Source organism: Onychostoma macrolepis, chromosome 07 (genome assembly GCF_012432095.1).
Source record: "Onychostoma macrolepis isolate SWU-2019 chromosome 07, ASM1243209v1, whole genome shotgun sequence".
Classification (NCBI taxonomy): Eukaryota; Metazoa; Chordata; class Actinopteri; order Cypriniformes; family Cyprinidae; genus Onychostoma; species Onychostoma macrolepis.
In genome coordinates this window covers 6,797,829-6,811,822 of record NC_081161.1, presented here as the reverse complement: position 1 = coordinate 6,811,822, position 13,994 = coordinate 6,797,829, and the positions used below count along the sequence as shown (strand labels likewise).

At 36.4% G+C, this 13,994-nt stretch overlaps 1 protein-coding gene across 16 annotated transcripts in view; it reads right to left on the bottom strand.

The window, feature by feature from the left end:
- Window positions 1-5,754: 5,754 nt before the first annotated feature.
- LOC131544022 (trichohyalin) overlaps window positions 5,755-13,994 on the bottom strand; it is a 218,260-nt gene continuing 210,020 nt past the window's right edge. For 8 of the 16 annotated variants that reach the window (XR_009272020.1, XR_009272025.1, XR_009272026.1 and 5 more), the window contains 2 exons: window positions 8,293-8,453; window positions 5,757-8,081 (listed from right to left, as the gene is read on the bottom strand). Coding sequence is in view for 2 of the 16 variants with exons in the window: in XM_058781940.1 (XP_058637923.1) it covers window positions 8,079-8,081 (3 nt within the window). In the remaining 14 variants the exon portion in view is untranslated. Of the gene's footprint in view, window positions 8,082-8,292; window positions 8,454-13,994 lie in introns of all 16 variants that reach the window. The other 8 variants (XR_009272029.1, XR_009272030.1, XR_009272031.1 and 5 more) reach the window with 4 other exon arrangements.

Genomic DNA, 13,994 nt, shown 5'->3' with positions numbered 1-13,994 from the left:
AATAGGTCACATATTACATGATGTTAACCCATAACCTGCAGTCTGATGATAAAGTTTGTTTTATGGCAAGGCACTAATAGCAAAACCACATTCAGACCCTGGTTCATTTTGAGGTTTTGAGCTATTTGAGCTATTATAACTTGACTTCTGACTTATGCGCAAAGAAAACATCCAAAATACACATTTAAGTGTACTGCGTCTGTAAATTTGAATTACAATGCATATCGTTACAGGTAGTTTTTTATTTTTAACTTAAAAAAAAAAAAAAGATTCTATGGCAGACACAAGAAATCCTCAGAATATAAAGAAACAAGTCTTTCTCGGGAAAGAAAGTTTATAAATTACAGTTTGACCATTTTATTTTCTCAGAACTGTGAGTTTATATCTCACAATTTTTACTTTATTTCTCGCAATTCTGACTTATTTGTGAGATATACTCAGAACTGCAAGACGTGAATTCAGAATTCTGAAAAAAGTCAGAACTCCAAGATATAAACTAAATTGAGATATAAATTTGCAGTTGCAAGAAAAAAGTCAGAATTGTGAGATAAAAAGTCACAATTTTTCCATGGCATAAACTAAATATTTCAGAATTCAGAATAAACTCAGAATTGAGATGTAAATTAGGAATTGCAAGAAAGTAAGTCCTGAATTCAGAGTTTATATCTCATATATCTGAGTTTATATCTATTTCTGATTTATGGAGCGATAAAAAGAGGTCATCAATATGAACCAAGAATTTTGAACCTGGCTTTATCCAGTGTTCACAATAATGTTCTCAGAATGTATGCAAATTTGTGCATATAATATTAGATGAAACCTCACTTATTTAAACGCAACATTTCAGAAAACTTGCAATACGAAACAGTTGTCTTAATGTACTGTGATTAATCAACTGGGGAAATTATGGTCATATCTATTAGTTAAATGTTTTACCCTATTCAGCTGTAGTGTCCTCCCTTAAAATAAACAGTGCTTTTAGCAATATGAAATAATAGACAGACCACTATGCGCTATATTTCCCCTGAACTCTTCCCTCTCATAATGGTCTTGGGGAAAAGCCCTCCTCAACCCACTTTAATGAGGCAAATCTCTGATATTGGCTGACATTTTAAAATCCTCTTCCTGAATGGCAGTGCCAGCAGTCATCTTTACAAGAGATTTCTACTGAAGGTCTTTGCGATGATGGAGGGAATTATAATGGCCTTGGTGTCAGTGTGAATAGGAGCCAGTGGCTTAAGAGTAAAACCTCACCTCACAGATGAGCTCAGGGATCCCAAGATGCTTTGGGTCTTGAAGCCCGTTCATTTTACAGGAGGGTTTAGACCAGATGCCCTCCGCTCCGCTCTGAGATTTAGGGTGACTAAAGAGGGAGGGATCATGTCATGTATTTGTCATTGTCAACAAAGAGAAAAGCAATAAAGAGCGAGTCTCCATTTCAACTTTCAACGGGAACTGACTGCATCTACTGTCATTATAAAGCCTAATGTCTGAAAACATTCCGTTGTGCTCTGTTAACACGAGATTGAATAAAAATAGCAATAGGATCCACAGTACTATGAAGTTGTAGAAGGGTCATTCCTACATTTAAGTTTTTCTTGTCTTGTGTTTAACGCTATACAAACTTCTGTGTCATATTTGATGCATGAATTAGTAAAGGCATCTAAATGATCAACATAATCAAACATTTAAAAACCAATTGTAACCAATCTTCTATACACCTTCTGTCATTAATTAGGTCAACAAGAACCGGGAACACTTCCCATAACACCCGTTGTATTTGTTACATCATAAGAAGAATTGCATCTACGCTAATATTAGTCTGTTTCCTTCTTATTCCGAGATCCAGATCAGATGGTGGATCAGCACCTAGAGATGACCTCTACAGCCCTGAACGTCAGCGGAGATCAGGACACCTAGATGAGCCCCAGAGACAGATCCCCAGTGAAGACCTTGTCACCTAGACGGCCATCGGGACAAGACCTCGGGAACCAGATGAGTCCTCTGCACAATCTAACTTTGCTGCAGCCTGGAATTGAACTGCTGGTTCTTCTGGCCAGAGGAGAACTGCCCTCCCGACTGAGCCTGGTTTCTCCCAGGAGTTTTGGTTCCTGGCCGCTGTCGCCTCTGGCTTGCTTAGTTGGGGACACTTCATTTCCAGCGATATCATCGACTTGATTGCACAGCTACTATTTAAACTGAACTGAGCTGGACGATGACATTATTGAATTCAATAATGAAATGCCTTTAACTGAAAATTGAGTTTTTAATCTTGTCATTTTACATTATTGACACACTATTTTCCTATTTTGATATTGGAAAGTTGCTTTGACACAATTTGTATTGTTAAAAGCACTATATAAATAAAGGTGACTTGACTTGTCATCTGATTGATAGTTTGTATGCTTTTAAGAAAATAAAAGGCCTTTTAGTATCATTCTGAAAACATTCCCACTCCAGGTTGCGGCTCACTCTTTTTGCTGTAAAATCTTTACAGAATTTCACCAAACTTTTTGCTTTATGAATAACATACTTACCTATAATTAAGTAATTAGGTAAGCAGTTCTTTGCTCAGTTTGGCCCTCTGAACATTTTTTTTTTCTCTCATCGTGTATGAGCTCAATATTCTCCTATATCATATGGATATGTAGTCTAAATGTTCAATAAACCGTCCCATTTAAAATAACATTTCTGACTATTTCATGTTACTTCTTAATATCAACAATGCTGCAATTTGCGACACAGTTCTGTGAGTGTCATGTTTTATACAATAAACGTGAATGTATAGTAACTTTTTTAGACACAACATTGTCACTTACTTTGTCTATTTTGTCTACTCTGCCAGTAAAAAACAGTTGCAAAGAAAGTCGTGTTTCCCAGCAAAGCTCAGTATTGGTGTTTTGTTCTTGAATGAATCAGTGTTATTGAACAAGTCGAATAGTATTGAATGATTCAATGACTCATTCAGAGCTCACTTGTTGCAACAATGTAAAATCATCACTACTGACATGCTGTCTGAAATGACATACTGAGTAGGTACATATTTTGAAGAATTACTTACCTTACGATCGGTAAAAAGTATGTTATATGAATCAGAGCGACAGAAAGTGTTTTCTCAACACGAACACTTTCTGGTGGTGTTCAAACATGTAATACATTTACGAGCAGATTTACCTCTAGATTTACCCACATGTTAATATTTTCTGTAGTTAATTGCAGCATTGCTTTACTGATGTTAATGTTACAAATATAAATTAAGACTTTTCTACCTGAGAAAGAACGTGGAACTAAACAAAAAGGACATGACAAATCATGACATAAGATTGACATAACACACACAATTTACCGATGCATTATTACTCATGAACAAATATAAGGTCTGATATTTGCATACATGCATACCAGTGTACCATTGCAAAGTTCTTCATGAATAAACATGACATCTGATGTTTGCGTAATTGTGTCACATATGCAAATATAGTCTCAAATACAGTAATTTCATTGGCTGCTGTGCATGTTGTTGCATTAACGCGGACAAACATGTGCTTGTTGACATGGTCAAATTTCAGGTGATCCGTTTAAAGACTTTTGGCCCTGTCATGAACAAAGTTGCATCTTCCACCAATGCTCCATAGTGGTCTTTTCTCCCTTAATGAATCAGTGTTATTAAACAAGTCGAGGAGTGAATGACTCAGTGACTACATTTATGTGGACATCAGTAATAATTACTAATTATTTACCTTATTCTGAACAAGATAATATTATGATTAAGGTGTTTACATGAGTTGCTTTCATGTTCCGTTTTACAGTATCTCACAGAAGTGAGTACACCCCTCACATTTTTGTAAATATTTTATTATATCTTTTCATGTGACAACACTGAAGAAATGACACTTTGCTACAATGTAAAGTAGTGAGTGTACAGCTTGTATAACAGTGTAAATTTGCTGTCCCCTCAAAATAACTCAACACACAGCCATTAATGTTTAAACCGCTGGCCACAAAAGTGAGTACACCCCTAAGTAAAAATGTCCAAATTGTGCCCAAAGTGTCAATATTTTGTGTGGCCACCATTATTTTCCAGCACTGCCTTAACCCTCTTGGGCATGCAGTTCACCAGAGCTTCACAGGTTGCCACTGGAGTCCTCTTCCACTCCTCCATAACGACATCACGGAGCTGGTGGATGTTAGAGACCTTGCGCTCCTCCACCTTTCATCTGAGGATGCCCCACAGATGCTCAATAGGGTTGAGGTCTGGAGACATGCTTGGCCAGTCCATCACCATTACCCTCAGCTTCTTTAGCAAGGCAGTGGTCATCTTGGAGGTGTGTTTGGGGTCATTATCATGTTGGAATACTGCCCTGCAGCCCAGTCTCTGCTTCAGTATGTCACAGTACATGTTGGCATTCATGGTTCACAGACTGACACGGTCAAAAATACAGAGTAGGTACCTATTTTGTTCTATATAGTATGAATGAGTGGCTCAGGTATGAATGTGTGTTTCATGAATATAATCTATACTTACCACATTGGTCATGTTGTCATTGTTATGTGACCTGCCAGCGTCAGTTGCGTTGCTTCACTGGATAGTAAAGTGTCCATTGATGCGAACTTAAGAATCTCGGTGGAAAGAGGTCATGCATTTTTCATGTATTTTTACAAATATGCCTACTGTGAATTTGGACATACTACTTTCATTTAGGCTACTGTTTTCACTTGTAGGGAAATATACAAATTTTGATGCATCCACAATCTGTCTGAACAAACACACTGGAGGAAAAAATTAGTAGGATTTACCTTGAAACAATGCTAAAGTTCACAAATATTACAAAGAAATGGTAACTTTAACTTAAAGTTAAAGTAGAAAGACTGAAATAATATTGTCTTGTAAAACACTCCAGTATTTGTTTTTTTTTACAAATTTGAAAAATCTTTTTTTTTTTTTATATATACAGTATATATATACTTTACCTACAAGCAGAGTGATTAAAAACATTTCATTGCTGTTGGCAAATCATATGTTGCATAAAATAGTGTTTAAATCTGAATATTATTAATTAAATACCTTCATCCCTTATTAAAAAAAACAAAACAATTGTCGCTTGTTACCTAATTTTAATAATCACAGATGATTTTTCTATAATGTGGCATTAATAAAGTTGCTTTATTGCCTTTCTTGGAACACAACCCAAGATGAGCTTGAAAATGAGATGTGCGAAGATCAACAGCACTACACAAATGCATACGACCCACTTATTATTTACGCTATTGTTCACTGCTGTTCACAGTCCTTCCTCATTATTTACAACATAATCACAACCTTGTTTTGCATGTGATTATGGTTGCATAGCTTCAGGGCACCATTGTGTTTGAGAAGTCTGTTTCACTAGAATTGGCCTTAAACAGTGCTCTGGGAAAATCTGAGTATTGGCATTGACAATTATTGACATCTTTTTTTTTCAACAGGCACATTAAGTGTTAGGTATTGACTGTTGTCTATTGATTTCACAGCTTGTCACTTGGGGTTCAACTCTCATTGACTCAGAACACTTCAAACAAGCCCTCAATCACTGACACGCTCTCCACATGCATATGTGAGCACAACTATCAGTGCAACTCAGGCAGGAGGATTTTATTCTAAATAGCTGCGTGATCTGAAATAGAAAAATTAAAGCATGCTCTTGACACGTAAGGAAAATAGATAGTTTGCTGCTGTCTTCCAGTCATCCACTGAAATGGTTTCATTTAATCCTGACTAGTTAAAAAAAAGCTGCCAAATACAAACATGTATCACATTTATTGACTGATTTGTGTTTATAGGAAATGCATGATGACATAGTGAATAAGGCATGACATTATTTAATCATTTAAAAGTGCTATTAATGTTGCTGGCTGAATAGTACGACACATCACTGAAATCTTTTCATTGCCTTCTCCGTGAAATCCATTAAAATGTTAGGTATTAGGCTATCAGTCATACGAGGCATTATTACATGATTGATTAATGTACAAATACAAGCATTACCTTTAACATTTTTAAACCACAAACTATGACAGAAGCAGCATTGAAACTTTACCTGCCATTACAATTCACACTCTCATTCATCTCTGTAAACTAGAAATGTAACTAGGCACAAAATTCACAGTAGAACGTTCATTAAAAATGAAGTATTGCATGTCAACAAATTTAATTTGAAAGACAAAAATAAATCAGCAGCTGATGTCAATATATAAACGAACATGAGGGGCATCAGATACTTAGTGCAGAGCTATTCAGAAATGAATCAGGTTTCATCAACAGATGAGATTGTAATCATTTTTACGATGAGTACCCAGACCAAAAGTCCAGTTTAGACATGAATTCTTGAGCTGGTCCAGGTTTTCTTAGGTGCTGGTGAAGCTGGTTGACCAAGAAAGTCTTGATGGCTAAGGTAGGAAAAACAGCTTAAAGCAGTATGAAGACTGTCTGCTGGTTTTAACAAGCTTCCCAGTGTGGTTTTAGGTATTTTTTTGGCTGGTCAGGCTGGAAGAGACCAGTTGAAGACCAGCTTGGTCAGCCTGAGAGGTAATCCTAAATCAGCTTAGACCAGCAAACCATCTTAGACATGTTTTAAGCTGTATCAGCGAGGTATAGTGACCCAAATGACCTTACGACAGCAATTACTTACTGCCTCTACTTTCCAAGGGTGGGTGTACTCTATATCCTTCAAACAAAATGACAATGCGAATGATGTACCTGATGATTTTGGAATAAATTACCTCAAATCATTGTGCAGAAAAAAAGAAAGCACATGCTTTTGTATCAGGTTATTAAGCTGAAATGCTAAATGTAGAAGATGAGAAAATAGTGAAATTACAAAGGAAAATCTAGCCAAGTGTGAAGAAGTCAGACAGTTGACATAAATATTGACATTAATAAATAGGAAAATTATTTAATGGACACTTTTTGCAGATGCAAAGAGGACATATGCATTTTTGTTTTTCTTAAAGCTAATTTTGGCTGCATATATGTGGTCTTTCTATTTAATGGAGCAAACTGTAAAATGAATGAATGTCAATGTCCTAAAGAACGACGAGTGCTTTTTATCCCTTGTATTATGTTAATATTCTGGATGTAATCGTTATATTCTGAGTAAACTGGTCCTAAATGGATTCAACACAATCAACCAAAAATAACATCACCTAAAAAAAAAAACACCTTTAACATTAATATTTTTTACACATTACAAAAAAAGTAAACATGAGTAAAAAGTAAACTTTTTTTTTTTTTTTTAAACATCTGTTTTTCACAAAATGTGAACATTATAAACAGTATTTTAATTTTTTTGTGTGTGTGCTTTTCTGAAGCTCAAACAGTAGAGCATGGCATTAACAAAAAGCTCCAAAAATCATAAGCATTAACTATTTTGGGTCTGTGCACCTGCCTTTAACCATGAAATTTAGGTCAAAGTGTCGAAACTTTGTGAGCATGTTAAAGACCTTAACTGACAAATATTCACACAATTTCAAGTAAAAACATCCAAAGCAAATCAGTATTTTCTACAACTTCAACAAATTGACCAGGAACATAATGTTTCCCCTATTTGTAAACATTTATCACACTGTATTGTACTATTCCTTTCCTTTGTGCAAACATAGAGATGTTTTGGACAATCATTCAGAAGTTTAGTGCTTTTTTTCTTCTTTTTTTCTCGAGACTAATGACTGGTTTCAGGAATGGAACAAACAAAACTCCATTCACTAGCCTCTCAGCATACCTGTTATCTGAATTACATGCACCGTAACAAGACCTTTTTACCATAATGCTGGAGACAGATAGTGGATTGTATGACATACAATTCAGTGAGCTTGATGGACAGAAGTCGGCAAATTGATTTCATTGGCTATTTGGGCTGTCAATCATTTATCTGTCGTAAGGTCATTATCAGTCATCATTTGATAATCACCGAGTCATTGATGAAGAAAGGATCCAAGAGTGTGTTTGTTTGCAGAAAACAGTTCTATAGCCATCCGCGTCGATCAGGCACTGACTAGCACTGGTGGTCAGGAAGTGCTTTCTTCTTCCTCGGCCTCATTCTTCACTGTAAGAATAAACAACATGCAATTTTATTTACAGCCACCTCATAAACAAGGTCATTACTGCTTCAATGGGCTCCTCCAATTAACTAAACAACCATTATTTCCAGACATATCCGTCCGTCATAATTACAGTCTCGTACATGACATTGGGAAATGAATATTCTATTCTAGCTGCATCTCTCTCTTTCTTGACTGGCTTTGGCTTCTTCCTACCTCTGCTTTTGATTTCTGAGAGCTCTGAAGGTCTGACCACTGTTGCGTGGAAGATGAAAGGTCAAAGGCTACCGACACATTCTACGGCACGTTCCCCAGATATAATGAGCACTCTTATTCTTCAACAGTTCATCAAGGTTTTTAGTCGAGCCTTATGCCCTCTGTGGAAAACAAATCCAGCTTATTAGCCAAATATGTATCTCTTGTTTCGCATCGTGTCTCTGTGGCTGCATGCAAATTTCACCCTTTATTTAAGGAGAAAATCACCGTTCCTCGTATTCCCCGAACTCTTCACTGTCTGCATCAGACAGCTTAGCATATACAATGGGCTCGTCGGCGACTTCAGCCGCATGGCTAATGCGAGACCTTTTGCGCTGCTTAATTCCGGAAGGATAAACAGGCTCGTGCATGCAAAATTATTCAAACACAGATAATTAACTGGGGAAACAATCAGCTGTATGAATAATAATCCTCAGTGGTAGACATTATAACTTTTGAGCATGAGAATAAGATGGATGCGGGTACCTTGGGCATGAGCTTATCAAATAAAGCTCGGTAAATGTACCCTGAATGAAATGAGTCAATCATTTTAATGTGCGAGAGAAGCCCTGAGGAGAACAAATAAGCAATCACTACATCACGCAGGGCGAGCAAATGAACCTGCTGCACAATTAGGCAGGGTCACATTCGGCGAGGGCTGCGAGCACTCCATGTGCTAATGAGCTCTGTGCGTGTCAGGGAAAGGGGGATGGAGGGAGAGAGAGAAATGGAGAGAGAGACAGTTGCCGCCTGAATAAAGAGCCTACAACCACAGCACTTACGGTGGAATAGACAGCGCTTCATTAAGGACACTTTCACACCACAGCTTTTGGTGCCATTTTTTGACGTCAGAGTTCAGTTCATTTTCTTATAAAACAGCAACCGAGTTCTCTTCAAAAGGTGGTCTGCGGTGCAATTTATTTGAACTCAGGTGTGGTTTGCAGTGGGTAGGAACTAGTGCTGTCAAACGATTAATCGCATCCAAAATAAACGTTTTTGTTTAGATAATAAGTGTGTGTGTACTGTGTATATTTATTATGTGTATATCAATACACACACATACAGTATATATTTTGAAAATATTTACATGTATTTACATGTCTATATTTATATTCATGTAATTTATATTATATATATATAATATATGAACATTTCTGAAATGTATACATGCATGAGTTTGTATTTATATATACACATAATAAATGTACACTGTACACACACATATACAGTATTATGTAAATGAAAACTTTTATTTTGGATGTGATTAATCGCGATTAATCGTTTGACAATACTAGTAGGAACATAAAGTGAACTACTAATGCAAGTGCTGTTTCATGTGTTTAAAGATTTGGTGGTGAATTCAAAGTGACAAAACATGAATAAAAATGGTAGAAAAGTCACGGTTGATGACAGCAGCACACTGCATTCTTAAAAATAAAGGTGCTTAAAAGGTTCTTCACAGCGATGCCATAGAAGAACCATCCAGTCAAAGGTTCTTTAAAGAACCATCTCTTTCTTACCTTTTTATAATCTGAAGAACCTTCTTTCGCCACAAATAACCTTTTGTGAAACAGAAAGGTTCTTCAGATGTTAAAGGTTCTTTATGAATCACCTTTATTGATTTATTGAAGCACCTTTATTTTTAAGAATGTGGGGTTTGGAATTAAAGGTACATGTGAAAAGTGACTAGTGGGGACAGAGGTAATATCAGGAATTGTAAAAGATTTCACCACTTACTGTATGCCTAAAATATTTTTCAGATTTGACACGAATGCTCATCTTATACGAAAGGGATAATCAACGGCTTGTTGTGCATTAAACGATTTGGATGCACGACGTGGAGGCGAAGAACCTTGCCTCCGCGAAGTGCATTCAAATCGTTTGATGCACAGCTAGCCGTTGATTATCCAGTTTATGCCATGGTCATTTGCCAGCATTCACATATTAAAGATGTTAATAATATTTGCGCTGCAATATTTGACCGGAACGATAAAAATGACGGTTATTTTCGTCTGTATTACTATTCAACTGTAACTGTATGTTACTATGGTTACCAATGTTTATAGGAAGCGCATTAATATAGAACGTGATTAAACTGACCTGGAACTACCTGTGCGGTTCAACGAATTTAATCAACACCTGCCAGCCAATCAAAATCGAGTATTCAGACAGACCATGGCATAAGTACAGCTGACCTCACAGCCTTTCAGCATGCGCAAAGAGTCGGACGACATGAATAAAAAGCCTACAACCACAGTACTTATGGTGGAATAGATAGGGCTTCATTAAGGACAATTTCACACCACTGCTTTCACCGCATATTATATATAAACAAATATATCTACTGTATGTGCATTTATGTATGTGTAATACATTTTTGGACATATGTGTCATGTACATGTATATCCATCCTAAAACCCATCAATACATGTTGATGTAAGTAAATATAAAAGATAGACATGCATTTAGAAAACGTATTACAAAAACATAAACATACAGATTTTTTTTTTTTTTAAATAAATATGTTGCTTAAATATTACAGTGTACTAAATAACAGAGTGCATACCTAAATAACATACTGGAGTTTGGAATCAAAGGTACAATGTGAAAAAAGAAGCTTTGTGTAAAGTGGCCACATTTGTTGCACTTGAGACAAACTGATAAAAGAATTGTAAAATATTTCTTCCATTAAAGTTTTGACAGAAGCACTTAGCCTATACAAACACAGCTGAACACACAGCCTTTCAAAGTACACTCCATTTGATAACATGTGCGAAGACCATCGGACAATACATGGAAACTGAAAAGTTTGTCCAGTGTCTGCACTACTTCTCTCCAGAAGTTATGAGTTACAAAAATGCCTTTTACTCTTTTAAAGCAGAGTTGCATGTACCTCTAAACCCCTCTAAAGTTCAATGTTGTTGTTCCATCTTTTCACTTTGACTGTGAAACAATTGTCTAAGCCAGTCTTGCCACCTTGTGGATCAAATAGTTTAGCTAAAAAAAATAAGGTGCATATGTAAGCTGACAAAAATCATGCACACTATATGCATACCTGAGTGTATGCGCACAAACCGAAATATACTTTGGGCTCAAGTATGACAAACTCAGTAACGGGTGATCAATTTTAGGTTGCAGTGTGACTGCCACCCTTTGGCCATCTAAAGACATGGAAGAATTGATGTTGATTGTGAGAGATAGAGGGATGTTCAGTTAAAATTGTTGACTTTCTTATGATCATAAAATAAATATGACCTCAATTTTTCTCTATAGAATGAGCAAAATAGCTCGAAGGAATGAGTCCCCAAAATCCCTGTTTCACTAAACCACGAGACTCTTGAGACTCAGGGGGTGTTTATATGACACCGCTTTCATTAAATTATTATTTTGTGTGTATGTGTGTGTTTTGGCCATTTTTTATACATGATACTGCGTTTTGAGGGCCTGAAAATGCAAACTTTTGTATGTGTAAGGTTTTTGGTCTTTCGTAAAATTGTTGTCATTCAAACGTACCGTCAAATTTCGCTTTTTTCATTTCTAGCATGCAAAGTACCATTTTTATTTTTGCATGTCAATGAGCACATAACGCGACTGAGACCCAGTAAACGCTGTCAGTTATGACCGAACTATTACACAGCTTGACATAAAAAAAACAAAAAAAACATAGCTTTTAACCAAGATCCTACCCAGGTCACATTGTACAATGTGACAAGCAACAATCATAAGAGACAAAAAAAACACATCATAAGTGTGAAAACAGCTTAAAAGTCAGACTGATATTAAGATAAAGAGTGCCAGATGATTTGCAGAAGATGCACATGAGGCCGGATAAACTGTGGGCAAGAGGCTGACAGACAGATAGTAATAAGGGCAGTTAGCAGCAGACAAACACTCAGGTACGCCAGCCTCACCACGAGCCAACCGAACAGGCCCCATGACGCAGGCTTTCAAAGCAAAGTCAAAGTTATTAAGTATTCAATCATATAAAAGGGGGAGGAAGGCGTGAAAGGTTGCGGACCAAAGCACTTTTGCTCCAGTGCATTAAGAGGCTATGCAGCCGCTCCAAGTCTGCGTGAAAAGAAATAGATTGCCTCCCCAGAAGATGGCAGCTTCCCTGTAACCCCCTCCTTTTTTTTCTCTTTAATAACTGCAATCTGCTGTGAAAATCTAATCCCAAGTACCATTTACGCTGCACCCAGATAACTTCTGCTTGGAAAAGCGTACAATATGAATATTTCATTCCCTGATATCCAAATAAACATGGCAGGCTTTCCATCAATCAGGGGACGATGCAAGAAGTGAACTGGAAAGTGCAAATTGCTAATGAATAGCAAGGTTTGGGGGGGGGGAGCATGTCTTGTAAAAGCATCTCTGTTTTATTTCTCTTCTAAAATCTATACATTAGTAAAAAAAAAAAAAAAGCTCAAGAGCGCAGCGATAAACATCCCTCCCGATGATTTGGATCAAGGCCTGCCATTAAATGCGACCATATATGCCCTCCTCCGCAGCGGTATAAACACGACCGTCGCTTTCTGATGGAACGACTGAGGCTATTATAAGTTATTTATCACAACAAATCAAGCAGTCGTACTCTTCTGTATTTACTAACAGCTGAATCTACTCAACCAAAGGATCAAGCCCCTTCTTCTTGAAAGAGTCCATCCATATACATGCTGCCTCGAATCGGGCTGTATGTCAGGTCTCAGCAGATTTGTAAGGCCACACCTGGCCTAAGAGCTCTAGTAATGACACTTAATGAAAGCTGGGAATCCATGCATGCAGAAGGAGCCCTGCCTGTCATAAATAAACCACAAGCCTACAAGCCATTTCCTCTCCTATCTATTTATTTGTATTTACTCTGTCCTGAAGGTACTTGGGGTGTCCTAGAAGAACATTAGCTGAGCTTTACTTTGGTATCAGAACTCGGCAAATGGGCAGTGTGGATGTCGTTTGTCCTTTCTACTGGTTTCACATCTACCAACAAAAATTTACATGCACACTTAAAGGAATAGTTCACCCAAAAATTATTATTATTGTTTTGCCATTATTTGCTTATCCTCATGTTACAGAACTGTACAATGTTTTTTTCAGTGAAACACAAAGTGTTTTTTGAAAAATATTCAGGCCCCTTATTTCAATATAATCAAAGGGAATGAATAAGCACCATAATAAAACCAGCATAAAAATGGTTCATGAGTCAATGAAGTATGAGAGTGTTCACAATGAAGAAAAGGAACATTTTCTTAATCTAGTTTCAAACACATATGCCAAGTTCTTAGAAATCAGAGATGTATAAAGTTAAGTAACATGTTTTTGTTAATAGGAATAAAACTGAAATAAAAGAAAATATTAATATACTTGATTAAAACTAAAAAATTAGAAATACTACCTTGACATTTACCTGAAATGAAATAAGTCGAACTACTAAGATTACTAAAAAAAAAAAAGGCTAAATAGAAATATAAAAATGAAAAAAAAAAAGCACAAAACAAAATTACTAAAACTAAAATTGAAACAAAATATTCTCTGTATTAATGTCATGTCGTGTGACCATCAAGTAAAAATTATAAAACATGAAAACAGTACAAAACAAGTATAAAAAGTCTAAAAATTTTTTGCATGTTGGTTGGACCACATTTTTGAATAGGTGACAAATGTTTTTC